This window comes from Syngnathus floridae, chromosome 12 (genome assembly GCF_059516105.1).
Source record: "Syngnathus floridae isolate MCC-2025c chromosome 12, RoL_Sflo_1.0, whole genome shotgun sequence".
NCBI classification, from domain to species: domain Eukaryota; kingdom Metazoa; phylum Chordata; class Actinopteri; order Syngnathiformes; family Syngnathidae; genus Syngnathus; species Syngnathus floridae.
In genome coordinates, this window is record NC_142424.1 from 10,289,282 (window position 1) to 10,312,718 (window position 23,437).

The 23,437-nt window shown below is 42.6% G+C and overlaps 1 protein-coding gene across 1 annotated transcript; it reads left to right on the top strand.

Moving 5' to 3' along the window:
• Positions 1-997: 997 nt before the first annotated feature.
• Positions 998-22,771, top strand: auh (AU RNA binding methylglutaconyl-CoA hydratase). Its single transcript, XM_088391306.1, has 10 exons — positions 998-1,262; positions 4,239-4,306; positions 9,925-10,012; positions 10,097-10,183; positions 12,158-12,250; positions 12,439-12,495; positions 12,735-12,922; positions 13,034-13,084; positions 19,353-19,400; positions 19,978-22,771. Exons 1-10 carry the CDS (start codon positions 1,037-1,039, stop codon positions 20,053-20,055), a joined length of 984 nt encoding a protein of 327 aa, XP_088247432.1. The 5' UTR covers positions 998-1,036; the 3' UTR covers positions 20,056-22,771.
• Positions 22,772-23,437: the final 666 nt, after the last annotated feature.

The following is a 23,437-nucleotide window of genomic DNA, read 5'->3' on the forward strand; positions in this document are numbered from 1 at the left end:
GCTTATAAAACCTAAACCAAACGTTGCAGGTGGTCATGTCTTCATGTGCCGAGATCAACTCGGCACTCTAAAGCCCCCAAGAGCACTTTTTACTATGCCAACCTAACCAGAGTGACGGGAGGGGCACAATTCAGAAAATGTGCTCAGCTCAGCCCAAGTGAACTGCTAGTTTCATCATATTCTGCGTCAAAAGAGGTTTCTGAATCGGATAAAATGATGCTAATATTGCCGCTAGAAACGGAGCTGTCGCTATCATCTGCCATGTTGTTTGGGTTTGTTGACATCCAGATGTACAACTTGTGACGTCACAGTAATGGCGCCGCCAGTTTGGCTTCGTGCGGGACCCGATCGATAAACTGGCATTTCATTTCAGCTTTATTCTTAGTAATCGGTGTCCATTTTTAATTTCCAATGCGGCAAATGTGTTCACTTTATACATTCTATCAAATTCCGTTCTAATTGAAAAAAAAGGGATGTCTCTAGCCCTTTAAAGCTCTTCTGTTTTTTTTTTCCGGGGGGTATGGTAACACAGCATTTTTTTTAATACAGTTCTATCACAAGTGCCAATGTTGGGCTCGATTTGCCCCCCCCCCCTTTAAAAACGCCCACTTTTAATGAGTAATAGGGCCACACCTGTGATTTTTTATGCATAATTATATTGTTTATTATAAGGAGTTGTATGCAGTGTAAAATCTCCATGCTTACCCACCAGCTTTTTTCTATAAGTATTTTATATTTTACCTTAGTGTTTTCTTATACAATTAATAAAGCATACGAATTATTGTACTTTTATTGACATACTAGTTTTTCAATATCGGTCTGGAATCTCTGGATTATTGTCTATGCTGGTGGGCAGCTCGCAACAACATTAAGGCTTGAAAAGAAGTAGCCGAATGAGTTTTCGCACAGCCTATTCTCGTTTTACACTTACATTGTTTCAACTCTCGTTTCATCATCACTTCTGAATGGTGGCAAGTGTCACGTGATGTCACGTGACTAAGGTCAGCGTTCAAAGTCATAGGTACGCTTCGTAAATATGGCGGCCCTGGTCGGACGCAGGGCGCTTTTACAAGCTTGCCGCTTGCATATTACAGGCAATGATAACGCGTGCAAGCTCGTTTCGTCCTTCTTGTCTTCAAGAAAGTATGCCGGCTCCGCTTTATCATTTTGCCCGCCGTTTGGCTTTGGCGCACTAGCACGACAGTATAGCTCAGAGGCAAAGGACGACTTGCTCGTGAGGTACCTTGACGGAGAAGATTACGGTATGTTTTCCTCTCCCAATAGTGACCGTCGCATTACGCCTGCAAATATGAAGTAGAGTTACGCCGAGCGCTAAACTACAGTGGCTGGATCTTGCACCGATTTAGTCGAAACATGACCGTCTTGTATCAGTACCTGAAAGCAATTCTTCAGTGAAAGTTCACATAACTTACTGGAAAATGTTTTTGCTCATGAATGGGTAAAAGTTAGACATTTACTCACCCTGGAGAATATTAGTCATGAAGTATCACAAAGTGAAAACACAAAATTTCTCATATTAAATGTACACAAAGTAAAAGTCTTTAATTTGGTAAGGTTTTGATAGTTTTAATTTTTCATTTTGCCTTTGTATTTAGTTTACTAAAGTGGTCATAATTTGAGTCACTGAAAAGTGAATATCAAATATGCCTTTTAAATTTGGCACATCACAGAAGGTAGTTACCGTAATTTCCGGACTATAAGTCGCGGTTTTTTTCATAGTTTGGGTGGGGGGGCGATTTATACTCAGGAGCGATTTATAATTTTTTTCACAAATTTTTACTTGATCATTAAGACATCACTTACAAGTATAGTTGACCACTTCCCATGTTATTTTTAGTATAGTTGATCACTTCACATGCTTTTATATCTTTATCTTGAACATATTCAAAACATAAAAAATAGAGAAAACATCAAATAAAGCAATGAACACTTTAAAGCACCATATCCAAGTCCACTGTCTGGTGTATGTACACTTGCTCCATTTTTGCTCCTCTTATATTTATTATTATTATTTATTATTATTTGTTTATTTATCATTTATTCAACACTCTTATTTATTCATTGTTTGTGCCTTCTTGGTTTTTTTTTTGTGTTGCTTGTATGCATATGTGTACTATCTCACCGAGGGATAGTGGAAACGTAATTTCAATCTCTTTGTGCGTCTCAGTATATATAAAAAAAATCGACGATAAAGCAGACTTTGACTTTGATAAAACAACCAAAAAAATTTTTATTTTCAGACGAAACTGGATGAGGGCGCTCTAAATTTCACCGTTGGCCGTGACTCATCAACTGGGTGGGCTTAAGAAAAATGGCACCAAAAAGAAACTCATATTTTGCAGGTTACAAACTTCAAGTTGTAAAATATGCAGCTGAAAACAGTAATCGAGCAGCAGAAAGAAAGTTTGGAGAACCGTGATGTACCAATAGATTACTATTTCAAGTGACGTCAGTAGCGCGGCCCACATAAGGACTACCGGCATCATTAGCGGTGATCATTTCTAAGTGACACGGAAGACAAAGAGTTTGAAGGAATTAAGGATTTGGAGTGACATAGAAGGTTTGAAAAACTATTATGGCTTTTACGCACGCCCGGTCCTACTCTACTGAGTCGGGGGCCGGCGCTCGGCCGAGTGGCTGTCCGCGAACGGTGCGCGGGGCTCGGACATGGCCATTACGCACGCCCGGTCTGTCTGGAAGTCCACGCCGCCACATGCTTGGAAGTTTGTTTTGTTTAATAAAGAGCCGTTTAACAAACCCACGTCTATCCTTGTACTTTGTTAACGCTACAATATAGTTATATAGTAGATCTGTGGAATAAAGACGAGGCTGACGTCAGGGCGCACGCGCGGCGATGTTGACAAAGGGTGAGGAATTTGATCGATGGATTTAATGGAATTAAAGTGCACGGATGGTTTGATAATATTATTGGCTTGTATTATAGTTATTTGAAATATAGTTTATCCATCGTTATATGAGCCTGTGGAATATTTTGAAGTGCAAGCGCCCTCAGCCGTGCGCACCCATTGTTGACAAAGAACGATCGATGGATTTAATGAATTGGAGTGACACCGATGGTTTTATAAACATGTTATTCATGTAACAGTTGTCCTTAATCACTCTATATGTTACGTCAGGCCCGTTCTCAGCTCTTTGTTTGTGTTTGTCACGTTAGCATACCTATCGTTTAGCCTGTTGTTGCTATTTAATGAATTGGAGTGACACCGATGGTTTTATAAACATATTATTCATGTAATAGTTGTCCTTAATCACTCTATATGTTACGTCAGGCCCGTTCTCAGCTCTTTGTTTGTGTTTGTCACGTTAGCATACCTATCGTTTAGCCTGTTGTTGCTATCGTTTAGCCTGTTGTTGCTCGTTCATGACTGTTTTTGGTGTGGGATTTTGTCGAATAAATTGCCCCCAAAATGCGACTTATACTCCGGAGCGACTTATATATGTTTTTTTTCACTTTTTGGGCATTTTATGGCTGGTGCGACTTATACTCCGGAGCGACTTATAGTCCGGAAAATACGGTAATGACCCTGCCGAATTTCAATGATTGGAAAAAAAATGCTGGGTATAAAAGTAGGCGAATTAAGCTGTTTTCTCATGAGACGACAAAGGCAAAATAGTCACCGAATTGGTTTTGTGTTCAAAACAATGGTGAACACCAGTGCTGTTTACAGTTTCTCTATTCACCCAACTAGAGATAAAAAGAAATTATATCAGCCTTGTGTGAAAGAACACAAACACATCTTCGATGTGACTAGTTTACACCATCAAAACATACAACGTACAAAAAACAATCAGTCTATATCGTGTAATTTTGTATTTCATATACAGTGGGTCATAAAATTAACCTTTGATTGTATATTCAAGGCATATGTGATCTTTACCTGTTTGCATACCCATACAAGTTTCATTTTGCATTGCTGATCAACAATAATCTAATTATGTAGGATACACATGTTGGCTTATGAAAAAATTGCTTCAATGTTTGCTAATAGTTAAAAGCCATGTTTGAGGTAGCGTAACCGTTTTTGAATTGGTTTTACAATGTTTTTTTTCTCCGTATGGTGATCTTAATGCTTGATTTTAAGAGCCAGTTGTGCTGTCTGTGTTGACATGTTTAACAGATTTTGTGTTTTTTATTTGTGAAATCTCTATGTTCTGGTTAGTAACACATTCAATCATCATTTAACCTTTTGTTTCAGGTATAGTGGTTGTTGGGATAAACCGACCAAAAGCCAAAAATGCTATAAGCAAAAATCTGGTAAAAATGGTATGTTTTCTCTGTTTGCCTCTTGTATTTCTCAAATGTCTGTAAATTTGTGTGCTTGTCAACCAAACTGCATTTGGCCTAAATGCATAATGTATGTACTTTTATATTAATGCAGTGTTTCCCAACCTTTTTTCAATCACGGCACACCTTTTCTTAGGAAAAAATCTCGCGGCACACCGCCAACAAAAATCTGTTAAGCTCCTATATTAAAATCAGTTATATTACAACAAAACACGTACAGTCCTATTCCTATATATGTATGGAGAGTCGAATAATTTAATAGAAATAAATACTAAATATTCTTTAAATTGTATTCCTTTTCTTAAATAAAAGTGACAGTTTTTTAAAAAGGTTTTAGACGGTGTAAGAAATAAACTATTTAAAGTGATTGTGATTAAAATAAAAGAATCAACGTGATTTTGTTTACTGTTTTAGACTAGGTCTATAAATATTGCAACAATAAGAACAAAGTCACTTTTAAAGACGCTCTGCTGTTCTGACAGCAGCTGAGTGGCTATCAGTCGAGAAATCCAGGTTCTCCGGTTGAACTGCATGCTCTGATTTCCATTGGACCACAAACGCACCACAACCGTCATAGTGTCTGTCACTGTTAGCAAAAGCACACAGCAACACACACATAAACTGAATATGTGCCGATGCAATACAATCAGATCGACACAATATGAAATCTCAAGATTCTCCGATTCTCCACACATGCACGATTAGCAAGTGGCTGACCAGGCCTTGCGCGAACTGACCAGTGGTTTGGCGATCCTGTTTACAATGCGCTCCGTAATTAATATTGGACAATCCCACGGCACAGCTGAACGTCTCTCACGGCACACCAGTGTGCCGCGGCACAGTGGTTGGGAAACACTGTATTAATGAATACTATTGAATTTGTATATTAAAACCATATACCGTATTTTCCGAACTATAAGTTGCTCTGGAGTACAAGTCGCACCAGCCATAAAATGCATGATAAAGAAGAAAAAAAAACATATACAAGTCGCACCGGAGTACAAGTCGCATTTTTGGGGGAACTTTATTTGACAAAATCCAACACCAAGAACAGACATGAACAGGCAACAGCAGGCTAAATGATACGGTATGCTAATGGTACATAAAAATTGTACCGTTACCAAAGTACCAGGCAAGTCGTGGGTTTGGTAACTGGCTCTTTATTTCACAAAACAAGAGTTCAGCATACAAGCCAACACACACTGTGTGTAGCCTCACTCTAACAACGCGCCCCGGATCTCTCTTCCCGTCTCCTCCCCCCCTGCTGCCTTCACGGCCTCCCTAGGCAATCTGAAACTACTGAACTCTAATGATATACAAGTTGCTACACTAAATAAACTATATATATCAAATAACTATAAAATAAATAAGTTTATTGAACCATCTGTGTCACTCCAAATCATTAGATCCATTGAAATGTTCGTCCTCTGTGTCAATCTCTGTCATAAACAACTCCGATTACTTCGGAAGTCAGTGAATGGATTCAGACTCAGTCAGTTGCGGTTCCAATTATTCCACAGGCCTAGTGCGACCTCATGCGGTATAAAGTGGAAATGACATGTAATCAACTATACTAGTAAGTAAGTAATGTGTTAATGATCAAGTAATAATGTGTTAATAATTTTACATATATGTCGCTCCTAATTATAAGTCGCACCCCCGGCCAAACTATGGAAAAAAACTGCAACTTATGGTTCGGAAAATACGGTACTTATACTTAACGTTTGTCTAATATAACATGTTTGACAAAATGAAAATGATCAAAATATCTCAAAAAGCTGAAAAGCTATATTACAAAGAATTTCATGAACAGATGAGAAATAAAACAGACATACTACATCAGTATGGAAATGCGTAGTTACCAAACTGTTTTAAGGCCTGTTTATACATTGCGTAGGCAACAACTGCCGTTTTGCATCACGTGACTGCATTGTGTCAAATGCTGCATGGATCATCTTTTGTGATTGGTCTATTTAGTCTCAAGCAGTGATGACACAGTAGGGCTTCCCCAGCTGCATTCCATGTAGCCTCTTCAATCGTAATGTAGTCAATGCAGCCAAGATCAGCTGCAGTGACATCCTCAGACTTGAAGTGATACTGCAACACACTTTCAAAACAATGAGTGGGCTGTGCTCCAGTGTGAAGACAAACTGCGTGCCGCCTTGAGTATAAAGAGGCCTTAAAACATTAGTCCTCCAGTGAACCACAAAATAAGGCATTATGCCCAAATAGAGAAAACATAGAACAGTGGTAAAGATTCTGAGGAATCATAAATGACCACACAACTCGCGCACATTGATGACTCATCCAGAAACCCAGGACAGCATCAAATGAAATGGAGACCTTTCTTGTCTCAGTGATCTGTGTTTATGATTATAAAATGAAGAAGAGACTGGACAAAAATGGCAAACTTCTGAGGCCAGGTGACGACTAAAGGCTCTTGTTACTTTTGAGGAAGATGGGAGTGGGGGCATTTGAACGATTCCCAAGACTTTTGGGAAAATCTTTTAAAATATGAATTGATAAGACAAAAGTAGAACTTTCTGGATGAAATGCATCAAATGATATATATATATATATATATATATATATATATATATATATATATATATATATATATGTGTGTGTGTGTGTGTGTATATATATATATGTATGTATATATATACATACATACATATATATATATTTGCCGGTGTATTGGTCGACCTTTTTCGATCCAAAATCGACCGAAAAAAATCGACCTCGACTTATACACCGAGTCATAAAATTTAACTTCGTATTCATCGCTTCAAATGTGATGGTAACCAAGGCCATTTCTCATGCATCTAATTGTGCGTTGCACTTAGGAAATTTGAACCGGGCGGCGTGCGCGAGTGCGCGGCCCGCTGGAAGTCGAATGAGGCTCCGCGATCTCCTCCGCGGTGCTTATAAACAGCCGATCCGCTCGGCGGGGGCTATTTTCGGCCACTTGGCGCGTGCGCACGGCCTCCCGGATGTGCCGGGCGGGTGCGCGAGCTCGCCGGCCGCTGGAAGTCGAATGAGGCTCCGCGATCTCCTCCGCGGTGCTTATAAACAGCCGATCCGCTCGGCGGGGGCTATTTTCGGTCACTTGGCGCGTGCGCACGGCCTCCCGGATGTGCCGGGCGGGTGCGCGACCTCGCCGGCCGCTGGAAGTCGAATGAGGCTCTGCGATCTCCTCCGCGGTGCTTATAAACAGCCGATCTGCTCGGCGGGGGCTATTTTCGGCCACTTGGCGCGTGCGCACGGCCTCCCGGATGTGCCGGGCGGGTGCGCGAGCTCGCCGGCCGCTGGAAGTCGAATGAGGCTCTGCGATCTCCTCCGCGGTGCTTATAAACAGCCGATCCGCTCGGCGGGGGCTATTTTCGGCCACTTGGCGCGTGCGCACGGCCTCACGGACGTGCCGGGCGGCGTGCGCGAGTGCGCTGGCCGCTGGAAGTCCAATGAGGCTCCGCGATCTCCTCCGCGGTGCTTATAAAGTGCCGATCCGCTCGGCTTGGAGCTATTTTCGGCCACTTGGCGCGTGCGCACGGCCTCCCGGATGTGCCGGGCGGGTGCGCGAGCTCGCCGGCCGCTGGAAGTCGAATGAGGCTCCGCGATCTCCTCCGCGGTGCTTATAAACAGCCGATCCGCTCGGCGGGGGCTATTTTCGGTCACTTGGCGCGTGCGCACGGCCTCCCGGATGTGCCGGGCGGGTGCGCGAGCTCGCCGGCCGCTGGAAGTCGAATGAGGCTCTGCGATCTCCTCCGCGGTGCTTATAAACAGCCGATCCGCTCGGCGGGGGCTATTTTCGGCCACTTGGCGCGTGCGCACGGCCTCCCGGATGTGCCGGGCGGGTGCGCGAGCTCGCCGGCCGCTGGAAGTCGAATGAGGCTCTGCGATCTCCTCCGCGGTGCTTATAAACAGCCGATCCGCTCGGCGGGGGCTATTTTCGGCCACTTGGCGCGTGCGCACGGCCTCCCGGACGTGCCGGGCGGCGTGCGCGAGTGCGCTGGCCGCTGGAAGTCCAATGAGGCTCCGCGATCTCCTCCGCGGTGCTTATAAAGTGCCGATCCGCTCGGCTTGGAGCTATTTCCGGCCTCCCGTTGGTCGCGCTCGCCGGCCGCTGGAAGTCGAATGAGGCTCCGTGATCTCCTCCGCGGTGCTTATAAACAGCCGATCCGCTCGGGTGGAGTTATTTCCGGCGCATGCGCACGGCCTCCCGGAATTTGAACACATTTCGTCAATAAATTTCGCATATTTCTGATTGAATTTTGAAGTTTAATATAATTCAACAATTGAGCTCGACTTATACAAAGGATATATCATAAAATCGTAAATTTCCGTCGAATTTTAGGGGGTCGACTTATACACCGAGTCGACCTATACACCGGCAAATACGGTATATATATAATATATATATATATATATATATATATATGCTATATATATATATATATATATATATATATATATATATATATATATATATATATATACATATATACATATATACATATACATACTATATACATATATACTTTGCTCCATAAGGTGCACTGGATTATAAGGCGCACCCTCATTGAATTTTTTATTTTAGAAATTATTTCATATATAGGGTGCACCGGATTAAAAGGCGCATAAAATAGAAGCCATACTGCAACAAACTGAGGTTGACTAGGGTTGCAATATGCATCCGCTAGCCAATAACCACTTAGCCCTCAGTAAACAATCGCATTTCTCAAACGATCTCCTATAAAAGTAATCGGAACCGACTATAGTTCGATCTAACACATTGGTACTGCTTACTTATGTTTCCCTTCCATATCGATCCGTAAATTTACTCAAACATTAACGGAGCAGTCTATTTTGAACTGAAATAACCTCGTGCGTATAGCAGCTATCGTTATAGCATTAGCCACCTGCAAACTCCCATGAGCCTCAGCTTGCAGACTGCCATGAGCCTCAGCAAAGTGTCATGGCGGCCCCCTGTAAACAATCACATTTCTCAACCTCTCTCCCACAAAAGTGATCGGAACCGATTTAAAAACTGATTTAACATATTGGTACTGCCTATTTATGATTCCGTTGGATATTGATCCGTAAACGTACTCAAAAACATTAACGGAACAGCCTATTTTGAAATGAAATAGCCTCACGGGTACAACAGCTATTCAGTGGCGCCCCCTGAGCACAGTTGCCGTAATGCTGGGAAGCGATGCGACCTTGTAATTTACTGGTCGTACTAAAATGTACTGAAACATCAGCGCTGTGTCTAACCAGTATGGATCAACAAATTCATCAATTGATCCATATATAAGGCGCTCTCATTATAAGGCGCACTGTGGTTGTTTGAGTAAACTTTAAGTTTTTAAGTGCGCCTAATAGTGCGGAAAATACGGTGTGTGTGTGTGTGTGTGTGTGTGTGTGTGTGTGCGCACGTGTGTGTGTGTGTGCGCGCGTGTGTGTATGTATATGTATATATATATATATATATGTATATATACTATATATGTGTATATATACTATATATGTGTATAAATATATATATATATACATATATATATATATAAATATATATATTTTTTTCTTTCTTTCAGATGTCTGATGCTGTAGGGGATCTAAAAAAGAATAACAAAGTCCGCAGTGTAATTTTATGCAGTCTGGTTCCAGGGATCTTCTGTGCAGGTCAGTCTTCATTTTGTCCATTTGTCAAATCAGTTGATGCAAATTTAAAGAGGTTTAAGGTTTACTGCTTTGTCTCGTGTACAGGAGCAGACCTTAAGGAGAGGGCCAAGATGCATCAAAGTGAAGTGGGACCATTTGTTTCCAAAGCAAGAGCACTAATCACTGAACTGGGTAAACATTTGTCCATTTTAATTGGAGCCTATGGATGTCACATATTGTCACTGCCTGGTGAAAACTGGTCCAAATTTGGTCAAGTTAATATTTTTTTCAATTTAATACAATTGGTCTGTACCCATGTGGGTCTAGTTTTACATATCTACCAATCTTGTTTTCATTTTTTTTAATACAATTATTGTAATTTCTGGACTATAAATCACATCGGAGTACAAGTCGCATTTTGCGGAGAACTTTATTTGACAAAATCCAACACCAAGAACAGACATGAACAGGCAACAACAGGCTAAACGTTATGGTATGCTAACCGTTACATAAACACAAACAAGGAACTGAGAACGTGTCTGACATACACAAACAAGGAACTGAAAATGTGCCTGACATAACATTAACAGTTATTCAAATAACTATCACATAAATAACATGTTTATCAAACCATCCGTGTCACTCCAAATCATTAAATCCATCGAAATCTTCATCCTTTGTCTATCACGCCGCCGCTGACTCAGGAATTGCATGCGCGGCTAACTCGTCAGTTGCGGTTCCAGTTATTCCACAGGCCTATATATATAAACTATATATCAAATAACCATAACATAAATAACAATTTTATTGAACTATCTGTGGCACTCTAAATCATTAAAGCCATCGAAATCTTCGCCCTCTGTCACTTAAAAATCAAAGCGCCGCTGCTGACTCCGGAAGTACATGTGGCGCTGACATCAGACTCGTCATCAGTTGCGGTTTCAATTATTCCACAGGCCTATTTAACTATATATAAACCATATATCAAATAACTATAATATAAATAACAAGTTTATCGAACCATCCGTGTCACTCCAAATCATTAAATCCATCGAAATCATCATTCTCCATGTCGCTTATAAACAACACCGCTGCTGATTCCGGAAGTATATGCGGGTCTGAGGCCAGACTCATTGTCAGTTGCAGTTCCAATTGTTCCACAGGCCGAGTGCGCCTTCATGCGGTTTAAAGTGAAAATAACGTGAAGTGATCAATTATACTAGTAAGTAATGTGTTAATGATCAAGTAATGTGTTAATAATTTCACATGTAAGTCGCTCCTGATTATAAGTCGCACCACCGGCCAAACTATGAAAAAAAACCTGACACTTGTCGTGTTGATGTAATCATATATATGTTATCCCATATTTACTCAACATTATTCTGTGTTGTACTAGATAGTACTAGATGTCACAAGAACCGATACTTTCTGTACCAATTCGGTACCAATACACAAAAAATACGTCGATACCTGCTTTTTGTGATACAGAATATTTAACTTTTCACTCAGCGAGCTGTGTCGATTCTTGCCGGAACTGAAGGGGGCAGTATATGCATGCGAGCATCAGGGAGCAGCAGTCAGCAGCGCTGAAGAAGAAGAAAACTTTCGTTGTTTCAGAACAATGGCTTCAGCAAGTGGAAGTGGAAGTCCAACAACGCCGGCTTGTTGAGAAGCCAGGTCGCACAAAGAGTCGTGTGTGTGGAAATATTTTGCATTCGAGGCGGATGCAACCGGACCAATTATAGATTCGTCTTTTTACTATCACTGTTGTGCCACGTTAAGTTATAAATGTTAACCCGAATATGCCTACGTGCCGTCATTCTGGCATGAGTCAGCTGGGGCAGTACGGTTATCAAACGTATTTAATGTCAAACATTTTGACAGAGTGCCCAGACAAAGGCTCAAATATGCAAAATTATGTTTGTGCACATGTGTAGGGTGTGTGCGCAAGCCTTCTTGGCTATAGATGGATAAGTGATTTTAAAAGTGGCTATAGATGGATAAGTGATTTTAAAAGTAAGTGTTTTTGTTGTTTTATACCGTGGTACCGAATTGGTATCGAGAATGGTGCAAAATCAAGGTATTGGTACCGACTACTGAAATACTGGTATCGTGACATCCGTAACTTGTACTTGTGCTTCTGCTGAAATGTATTTCCACTAATAGGCAACCTACCAATGCCCACAATTGCTGCACTTGATGGAGCTGCCTTAGGAGGAGGCTTGGAAATGGCTCTGGCATGTGACATCAGAGTGGCCTGTAAGATTCTTTGAAGTTTTGTTTTAGAATAATAGCGAGAGGTTGCGTTTATATTTTTATTGCGGTTACATGCACATGACTTTCTGGCCATTTTGTGTATCACTTCACTCTTTTGTCCCTTTGCACATTTGTTCTTCATTGATGTGGAACCTTTAAAAGTTTCATTGTCATGTTATCTCTCCCTACAGCAAATTCTGCAAAAATGGGACTTGTTGAGACTAAACTTGCAATTATTCCTGGGGCAGGTAAGATTGTATTCTGTTACGGTGAACAATAGATTTTTTGGCTTGTAAAAAATTTAAAAACCTTTGGTTGAGAGGCTTTATGCGCACACTCTTATTCTAGATGATGATGACAGTATTCATTATTTTAATTTCTCTTATATCGATTGTTGGTATTAGAAAGTATTTTTTTGAAGGATGTTGGATGGTCTTGTATTTTATTGAATAAACGGAGCTTCTTATCTTGCTCTTTTGCAATGCAGGTGGCACTCAGCGTCTCCCCAGGGTGATTGGTGTGTCCCATGCTAAAGAGTTGATGTACACTGCCCGGGTGGTGGATGGAGCAGAGGCTTGTCGCTTGGGCCTGGTCAGTCATTCTGTGGAGCAGAATAAGAGTGGAGATGCTGCCTATCTGCGAGCTTTGGAGCTTGCACGTGAGATTAACCCTCAGGTGAGAGGGTGCTAGTTGCAAGAAGCTATCAAGAAAAGCATCTTGTCATTCTTTTTTTTTTCTATTCATGCTGTCATACTCCTGTTAGACCTTGTATTTTTGTTCCCACAGGGTCCAATTGCAGTGAGAATGGCAAAATTGGCTATCAATCAGGGTATAGAGGTAAGCCAGCAATGCACAACAATCCACTATATGCGCTACCAACTCTTGCATTCTGCGAAATAGGTGAAAGCACTTTGTTCTGGCACAAGTAAATGGCAGAACCCTATGACAGGATGCTCAAACCAACTGTCTTCAGGCAGTTGGCGGTATACAGTCTGAACTGGTCCCCCAGCCAATTGTTGTGCACACAATGTCATGTCATATTACAATAACAATTTATATACCGTATTTTCCAGACTATAAGTCGCTCCGGAGTATAAGTCGCACCAGCCATAAAATGCCCCAAAAAGTGAAAAAAAACATATATAAGTCGCTCCGGAGTATAAGTCGCATTTTGGGGGCAATTTATTCGACAAAATCCCACACCAAAAACAGTCATGAACGAGCAACAACAGGCTAAACGATAGCAACAACAGGCTAAACGATAGGTATGCTAACGTGACAAACACAAACAAAGAGCTGAGAACGGGCCTGACGTAACATATAGAGTGATTAAGGACAACTATTACATGAATAACATGTTTATAAAACCATCAGTGTCACTCCAATTCATTAAATAGCAACAACAGGCAAAACGATAGGTATGCTAACATGACAAACTCAAACAAAGAGCTGAGAACGGGCCTGACGTAACATATAGAGTGATTAAGGACAACTATTACATGAATAACATGTTTATAAAACCATCGGTGTCACTCCAATTCATTAAATAGCAACAACAGGCTAAACGATAGGTATGCTAACGTGACAAACTCAAACAAAGAGCTGAGAACGGGCCTGACGTAACATATAGAGTGATTAGGGACAACTATTACATGAATAACATGTTTATAAAACCATCGGTGTCACTCCAATTCATTAAATAGCAACAACAGGCTAAACGATAGGTATGCTAACGTGACAAACACAAACAAAGAGCTGAGAAGGGGCCTGACGTAACATATAGAGTGATTAAGGACAACTATTACATGAATAACATGTTTATAAAACCATCGGTGTCACTCCAATTCATTAAATCCATCGATCGTTCTTTGTCAACAATGGGTGCGCACGGCTGAGGGCGCTTGCACTTCAAAATATTCCACAGGCTCATTTAACGATAGATAACTATATTTCAAATAACTATAATACAAGCCAATAATATTATCAAACCATCCGTGCACTTTAATTCCATTAAATCCATCGATCAAATTCCTCGTCCTTTGTCAACATCGCCGCGCGTGCGCCCTGACGTCAGCCTCGTCTTTATTCCACAGATCTACTATATAACTATATTGTAGCGTTAACAAAGTACAAGGATAGACGTGGGTTTGGTAAACGGCTCTTTATTGAACAAAACAAACTTCCAAGCGTGTGGCGGCGTGGACTTCCAGACAGACCGGGCGTGCGTAATGGCCATGTCCGAGCCCCGCGCACCGTTCGCGGACAGCCACTCGGCCGAGCGCCGGCCCCCGACTAAGCGGAGACCGGCCGTGCGTAAAAGCCATAATAGTTTTTCAAACCTTCTATGTCACTCCAAATCCTTAATTCCTTCAAACTCTTTGTCCTCCGTGTCACTTAGAAATGATCACCGCTAATGATGCCGGTAGTCCTTGTGTGGGCACTTTGTATGTAAACAACCGGCGCGCCGCGCTACTGACGTCACTTGAAATAGTAATCCATTGTTACATCACGGTTCTCCAAACTTTCTTTCTGCTGCTCGATTACTGTTTTCAGCTGCATATTTTACAACTTGAAGTTTGTAACCTGCAAAATATGAGTTTCTTTTTGGTGCCATTTTTCTTAAACCCACCCAGTTGATGAGTCACGGCCAACGGTAAAATTTAGAGCGCCCTCATCCAGTTTCGTCTGAAAATATGATTTTTTTTGGTTGTTTTATCAAAGTCAAAGTCTGCTTTATCGTCGATTTTTTTTTTTTTATATACTAAGACGCACAAAGAGATTGAAATTACGTTTCCACTATCCCTCGGTGAGATAGTACACATATGCATACAAGCAACACAAAAAAAAACCAAGAAGGCACTAACAATGAATAAATAAGAGTGTTGAATAAATGATAAATAAACAAATAATAATAAATAATAATAATAAATATAAGAGGAGCAAAAATGGAGCAAGTGTACATACAGCAGACAGTGGACTTGGATATGGTGCTTTAAAGTGTTCATTGCTTTATTTGATGTTTTCTCTATTTTTTATGTTTTGAATATGTTCAAGATAAAGATATAAAAGCATGTGAAGTGATCAACTATACTAAAAATAACATGGGAAGTGGTCAACTATACTTGTAAGTGATGTCTTAATGATCAAGTAAAAATTTGTGAAAAAAAACATATATAAGTCGCTCCTGAGTATAAGTCGCCCCCCCCACCCAAACTATGAAAAAAACCGCGACTTATAGTCCGGAAATTACGGTACATGTGTATTTTAAGGGGGAGGAAACCCCCCAAAAAATATTTAGTGATGTTCTGTGCAGCCCCATTAGTCTGTTTATCGTTAAACTATCTTATCCCAGTAAATTATGTATTTTGAGAAATGAATTAATCTCAGGAAACGAAAGTTACGAATGTAACTATGCTTCTATGAATCCCGAATGACCACCAGGAGGCGGTGCTTAAATCACTGAATGATTCCTTCAGGCATGCGCAGTCCGAGTATACATACCAAATTAGTCACCTGTGACACTAGACTGGTATAGTGTCACCAGAGGTTCGTTTCCTACGGAATCTTCTCGCGTGAACACGAGGATTCAGAGAGACAGGACGTCCTGGCGGTCATTCGTGATTCATAAAATCGTAGTAACATTCGTAACTTTCGTTATATTGCATCCCTGCCGACCGCCAGGAGACGGTGCTTAAAGCACTGAATGAGAAATGCCAGCGTAGTCACGAGGAATCCCAGACACAAAACCTCACTGGGAAGCCTCAGCAGGACCAACGACCACCCCCAAAGGAAAGGGTGATGTGATATCCGCAAAGTAGAACCTGGAGAAAGTAATGGGCGCTGACCAGGAAGCAGCGGCACAAATGTCCTCCAGGGACAATCCCCTCAGAGTGGCCCAGGATGTGGCAATGCCCCGGGTAGAGTAGCAACGCACCCACTATGTCAGGGGGCGGCCAGACGCCAGGTAACAATGGCGGATGGCATCCACAATCCAGCGTGACCAACGTCGTTTGGAAAGAGTGCGTCCGCTGTTTACGCCCCTATAGCAGACGAAAAGCTTCAAAGACGCACAAATGTTAGCAGTCGCAGCCACATAGGCCCGGACAAGCGTAAGAGGTTTGATTAAACACTGCCCTCACCCGACGGGGGCACGAATCGGGCAAGCTGCACAGGCTGTTTTTGACGAAAGTCCAACAGCACCTTCGGGACAAAAGCGCAGTTTGGCCACAGGGTGACGCTGGCACGATCTGGGTGCCATCGCAGGCACCCAGGCCTCACCGACAAGGCATGCAATTCTCCATCTCGCCTCGCAGAGGCAATGGCGAGCAAGAAGGCGGATTTATGGGACACTCACTGAAGGTACGCTGCTGCCAGGGGCTCAAAAGGAGGCCAACACAGGCTGTCAAGCACCAGATGAAGATCCCTTGGGTCAAGATAGAAACCACCCAGGGGTCTAAGGCACACGCAGCCCAGTAACTGAGCTGCTGGTGGGAAAAGCAACCGACGACCAGCCCCGAGACCTTGGTCCCTAGACCACTGGGCCCGAGGAACCTTAGACAGACGGCAGGAGGGACGAAGGGTAGAACTAGCAGACTGGGGCTGTCCGGGAGGCAAGCGGGAAGAGGAGCGGAGTGTTGTGGCCCCACCCCGCAGAAGCCACAGGGCGCCACCGCCATCCACGTGCCAAAACCACGGTGGAGGGCGGGGCTGGGGAAAAGATGGGACACGGGGCCCACTCGGGGGTGCCCGGCCCTCATTGAGGCCAGAGAAACGCTCCCTGGTCTCGCAAGCTTTTGTTAGAATAGGCCTCTTTGGTACTTATGATTAGCTAGTTCGCTTGAGCTATGCCGTTATATTGCTATAACATTTCTCTTGCTTTATTGGCTTTCCCTTCTCTATGACACTCTTTGCACATATGTAGGAGTGGCTCTCAGTTAAGACTACAAGGTCACACATTATCACACATGCTAGGCAAAGTTCGCCCCCTTGCAGGAGGGCGGCCCAGAGTAGTATAAGAATAGGGACCTTGGTTAGACCTTCTTCCACAATCTCACAGAGAAGGCTCCGCAGTTGTGTATTGATCGTCCTGGCATACATTAGTGAAATTGAAATGACTGCCTCCTGGTAATTACTGTTAGCATAACGAGCATGAAAGATAAAGGACTGGGACAATATCTAACACTCTCACCGTCCTCTCTAATGCGCCAACCGCGGACAAACCAAACAGCTCCTCCAGCCCCAGAGGGATGCTACGAAGAGCTCTCCGAGTGGCCTCCAACAGGGGAGACTGTGCCAGCCAAACGTGGCGGCGTGTCTGGACCAGGTAGGACAGGCCCATGCTCCCGAGTCATAAGCGCAAAGGCCTGCAGAGCCGCGTTGCTAAAGGAGGCGGCATCATCCGTGCCACCTCGCAGAGAAGCAGAGTGTGCGAACATGGGGTGTGCGAGAAAGTTGCCAAAGCAACTTGCACGCGCACCAGCGTTGTAGGACCTTGTGAGAAGGTCATCGGTCACCCGACACTGGGGTCGAGGGCACCAAACAGACGGCCAAAGTGTCTCCTCCGGGGACACAATCAAACAAGCAATGGTAGGTTCCACCCCAGGCATGCGATCCAGGCCAGCAGCGGCAGCACCATGCCAAGTCACGGCGGAAAGCTGGGAGAGTAGCCCGGTATCCCTCCAGCAAGCATGGAGCTCCCTCAAATAGTCCTCAGATGCTGCCTGTGCCGGAAAAAAGTGCTCTCAGGCGCCGACAGCACCAGCAGAGGCAGGTCTAAATGCAGACGCTCCAAGGCAAGACAGCCTGCATCGCGAGCATCCGCATTGAAGGAGTGGACGGGCTACCCACACCCAGTAGAGTGACACCTGTGCAAGAGCGACCTCATCTCCGCCTGCAAGCGCCCCACCTCAGAATCAAGTTGCGGATCTGGGGCCGCCCTTTTACAGGGGGGACGGGCCACAGCACCCGGTGAAGCACAACGCTGAGAGCGTAGCGTGTAGACAGCTGATCCCAGGGGCGGGTACCTCTCATGTCCACGGCGTCAGCTTGAAGGCACCTCGGACAGTGCTCAGCACTTATGTCCGAGGCCACAAAGAGGGCACTGTAGTCCACACAACAATGGGAGTCCTCCCTTGTGAAAAAAAGGACAATCCCAAAGAAGGTGGATTTTGCCTGCAACAAGCTCAAGCGGGCAGCCGAGGGTAGGTGGAGCAAACGGCACTTGCACACCAAGTGCAAAGGCGCATCGCGAGCGACAGTCTAAGCAGCAATGAGCCAAGGGAAGGCGGCGCGAATGCCACCTGCTCAGCAAGCACAAATTCGCGGCGCAACAGTCCAAGCAGTGACAAGCCAAGGAAAGGCGGCGCGAGCGCTACCTGGAAAGCAAACACAAATGTACATCGCGGGGCAACAGCCCAGTGATAAACCAAGGGAAAGTGGCATGAACGCTACCTGCACAGCAAGCGCAAATGCATGTTGCGGAGTGACAGACCAAGCCGTGACAAGCCGAGGGAAGGCGACGTGAACGCTACCTGAACAGCAAGCACGTCGCGGGCGACAGCCCAAGCAGCAACAAGCTGAGGGAAGGTGGCGCGAATGCTTCCGACACACAGCAAGCGATAAATGCACGTAACAAAAGGAAAAGGGGGAAAACCCAGCCACACGACGTGGAGGTCAGCACGCGACCACGCCGGGACACAAGTACGGTTACAACAACTGCGCCGAAACACCATACACAAAGTCAACCACAGCCGCAGCCTAGGAGGGCGAAAATATGCTGCTCCAACCAAAGGCTCCACAGCGGCGGGGAAAAGATGTCAAAAGACAAATCCAACTTTCTTCAGGGCCGAAAACACCTACTGGTATACAACCCACGCGAGAAGAAAAGAGGAAACGAGCCTCTGGTGACACCAGACTTTATACCCATCTCGGGTCATCCAGGGGTCACAGGTTTTTGCATTTGGTATGCAAACTCGGACTACGCATCAGCGAAGCAATTATTCAGTGCTTTAAGTACCGCCTCCTGGCGGTCAGCAGGGATAAAATAGAATTTGATTAAAATTACACTCAGATTATAGATTACAAGACTTGATGTGGTGTCTTTCAGGTGGATCTGTCTACTGGCTTGGCTATTGAAGAAGCATGCTATGCCCAAGTGAGTACATGTAAAATCCTTTCATGTTGAAATGTTACCAAAATTGGTACCTCTTAAATACTGTGAAATCAACATGCTGTTTTCCAAAAGGGCCCTTGTTTTAGAAATTATTTAAGGAAAGTGATTTAGTTTTAACATTCTTATACAGACAATTCCTTTGGCCTGTAGTGGTATAAATGGCTGAGGAAGTAAAATAAAATGTGCGGAAATCAAGATGAAAGGTGATCTTTTTCAAATGATAACTCATAACGTTAAAATAGGCAAAGCAGGGAGAGAATAGTGTGTTATAACACAAGGACAATAACTGTTGATTTTAATATTTACTTGTGTACCAAATGTAAACTACTAAAGTGCATTTGTTAGTGTGTGCATTTCCTGTAGACTTTTTTTTTTTTAAATAGTAGCCACATGGTCAGTAAATACCACATTTCTGTTAATGTAAAAACCAATTAAAATGGGCTGAAAACTCCTGAAATTGTCTGTATCTTGTTGAATGTCTTGTCACCATGTTAAAAACAAAACAAGCCACTAGGTAACAATAAGTGAAGAGTATTAATGTAGCGTTTTTTTTTCTAAGGTGATACCAACCAAAGATCGACTGGAAGGTTTAGCTGCATTTAAGGAAAAGAGGCGTCCTCAGTACAAGGGAGAGTGAGTCATTGTGCTCCTCAGAATGTTCAAGACTTTTGCCTTAATTTCTTGTACCACTGCTTCCGACATGCTTAGAGGTGAAATTGTACACGTCAGTGCATTTGCCTGCACAGTACTTGAAGGGCAGGATTATGTTTGATACTGTTTGATCTTTGTTTTAGTGACCATGGCATATTATTCAAGTAATGTCCAGTAATTTCTTTTAGTTCCCCAATGCAAAAAGCCATAAATTAGTATGATTTAGTTATTGCTTCTTGTATGATGTATCAATAGGATTTTTTTCTTTACTTGGGTTTCTCTCTATCAAAAACACTGTGACCTGAGAATTGCCATAGTCATTTTGCAAACCAAAGCCTACGTTATCACAATGATTGCTAAATGACTGTGGTGTCACTCATGCAATGTTTCCTCTCAAACACTACAGAGAGAGAATTATTGGAGTATGCTCATACCACATCCCTTACAGTTTGCATGGAGTCATAGGAAGTAAAAATTGTTTTGTCTGTAACCTATTTTACAGTTTGTGCCACACTTTTTGTCACAGTCACTGATCGGAACATTACAATAAGTCGGCATTAAAAAAAAATACATGAAACAAAAAAGCCATTTTGTGTTGCAATTCCGAATGTAGAATTGAAATGTGTTTCCTCAATATGCGTGCATGTGTGTTCGTCCGCGAATAACGTTTTTTGACAAAAGATTATTTTGTACTATTGTACTAAGGCATATTAAAACAGTGTAGCTGTAACTTGTATATACCGTAGTTTCCAGACTATAAGTCGCTCCTGAGTACAAGTCGTACCAGCCATAAAATGCATAATAAAGAAGAAAAAAACATATAAGTCGCACCGAGTATAAGTTACGTTTTTGGGGGAAATTTATTTGACAAAATCCAACACCAAGAACTTACAGGCAACAACAGGCTGAACGGTACAGTTTGCTAACGTTACATAAACACATAAACGAGGCGCTGAGAACGTGCCTGACGTAACATTGAGTTATTCAAAAAACTATAACATAAATAACAACTATTGAACCATCCGTGTCACTCCAAATCATTAAATCCATTGAAATCTTCCTCCTCTGTGTCACTTATAAACAACTCTGCTGACTCCGGAAGTAGATGCGGCCCGTCCTCTTCTACATGGCTCATTATCAGTTGCGGTTCCAGTTATTCCACAGTCCTATATAACTATATATAAACTATATATCAAATAACTATAACATAAATACAATTTTATCAAACCATCCGTGTCACTCTAAATCAATAAATCCAACAAAATCTTCGTACTCTGTCACTTATAAACAACTCTGCTGACTCCGGAAGTAGAGGCGGCGCTGACGTCAGACTCGTCAGTTGCAGTTCCAATTGTTCCACAGGCCTCGAGCGCCCTCATGCGGTTTAGTGGAAAAATAACATGAAGTGATATAATGTGTTAATAATTCCACATATAAGTCGCTCCTGAGTATAAGTCGCACAAAACTGCGACTTATAGTTTGGAAAAAAGAGTACAATCAAACCTCGGTTTTCGAATTCCCTGGTTCTCGAACAAATCGAACAAATCGAAATTTGAACAAAAAATTCGAGATGTTTTTGCTTTGGTTGTCGAACAAAATTCGGAGGTCGAACCTCGCGAGATGAGCGAAAAGGACCCAAGAAAACCCAACCGCGCAGCCCGGATGCCGACTGACTCCATTCGTTGTTATTGTATTTTCGTTACTTTGAGGATTGACCCAGGGGTGTCCAACATTTTTTTGGCGGGCCGCATTGTAGTCATAACTTCTTTCGGAGGGCCATTATGACTGTCAACCCAAATAAATGTATGAGTACCTCATATTATATACAGTAAAAGCTATTAAACAAACTGACAAATAACTCGTTTTCAAATCAGAGAAGTAAAAACTGGTCAAATATTTAAAATAAAAAAAGATATTAAAAGTGAAGACAATTTGTAATTCTTGTAATGACACGAATTTGATGCACAATTTGTCTTCGCGGGCCACATGAAATTATGTGGCGGGCCTTATCTGGCCCCGGACCTTGAGTTTGACACCTGTGTATTAACCCCTAATCATGCCTCCAAAGAAAGCAAGTGGGAGCAGTAAAGCCATCCTAAAACACAAAAAGGCTCTTACAGCAATGCGATAGTGAGTGCCCGGCGCGCTGCGATTGCGCGATCGGACCAAATTAAGCTCCCTGTGCACTGAGGTCCACTTAAATTTGGTAAAGTGCATCAGGACTTTAAAAATATTTTCTAAATTTCAGCGACCGCTCTGTCACAATAATGCGACCAGCACGGTGCAGTTGCGCGGTCGGCGGCACGCTATGGTTGTGCGTTCAGCAATGCACTGCAGTTGCGCGATCGGACAAAAATGCGCAAAGGAAAAAATGCTTGGAAAAGGCGGGTTTTTTTTAAGTCTTGGAACAGATTAAAATTTTTTCCATTATTTGTAATGGGAAAAATAAATTTGGAATTCGACCGATTCACTTCTCGAACCACCTTCTGGAACGGATTGTGGTCGAAAACCGAGGTTTGACTGTACTTGGAATACAATAATGAAGATAACATGAGTTTATACTTGATGAAAGCGTGCACATGGACATCTAGGTTTCAACTCAGTGTTATATATTTTATTATGCGCTGTCTATTAATTTAGGTATGTAGCAGTGTTTTTGTTCATAAGTACTGTAAATAAATCTCAAACTCATCTGGACTGATTATTATTGTAATCCTTCTGCAGTGTGGCACTTCCCAGATGGATAAAGGTCTGACACATACAGTTGTGATGAAATCAACCACTTGTGTACTGTGAGATGACACGTTTTAACTCTTGATCATTACTAACAAGCACAGCAGCTAATCAGTCTGCAATAAAGCATCAGTAGCAAGGCTGTCACTCGGTTTTGTGGACTCCAATGTTAGCCCCAATGTTAATAATTGGTTGATTGGAGATTATTTTTACTTCTACCCTTAACATAAAATATCAATCAATGCATTTTGAACAAAGTCGTGCTACTTTTGCTCATAATTTTCTTATACAATTTATCAGTCTTTTTTAGTGTGGAAGAAAGTGCCTGTGTCTGGCTCCCCTCTTTCAGGCAATACGACTGCGCCCCGGGGCATTTCTACAAATAGGTTTGTAGAGTTATAAACTTGCTTTAATACAACCAGTGTAAAACAAAAGCACACTTGGATACAGTTTTCTTGATAATTCAAATATATTGTTTTCTTCTGCTTCTCCTCATCAATATGGCCCCACCCATTCCGTCTTCCCATGTTGTAGTGGTAGTCAGCAGAGGAATGTGACACAATTTGTCCATTCAAAATCATTGTTCATACATTGCTAATTATGTTCAAAAACAGCTTCAAAATGTATGTGGACAT

What these genes read in the sequence shown, in the direction of transcription:
- auh (XM_088391306.1), top strand. Translation starts at nt 1,037, where the DNA reads ATGGCGGCCCTGGTCGGACGCAGGGCGCTTTTACAAGCTTGCCGCTTG. An exon ending in AGCACTAATCACTGAACTGG is followed by an intron (nt 10,184 to 12,157) that starts GTAAACATTTGT and finishes TTCCACTAATAG; the next exon opens with GCAACCTACCAATGCCCACA. An exon ending in CACGTGAGATTAACCCTCAG is followed by an intron (nt 12,923 to 13,033) that starts GTGAGAGGGTGC and finishes TTGTTCCCACAG; the next exon opens with GGTCCAATTGCAGTGAGAAT.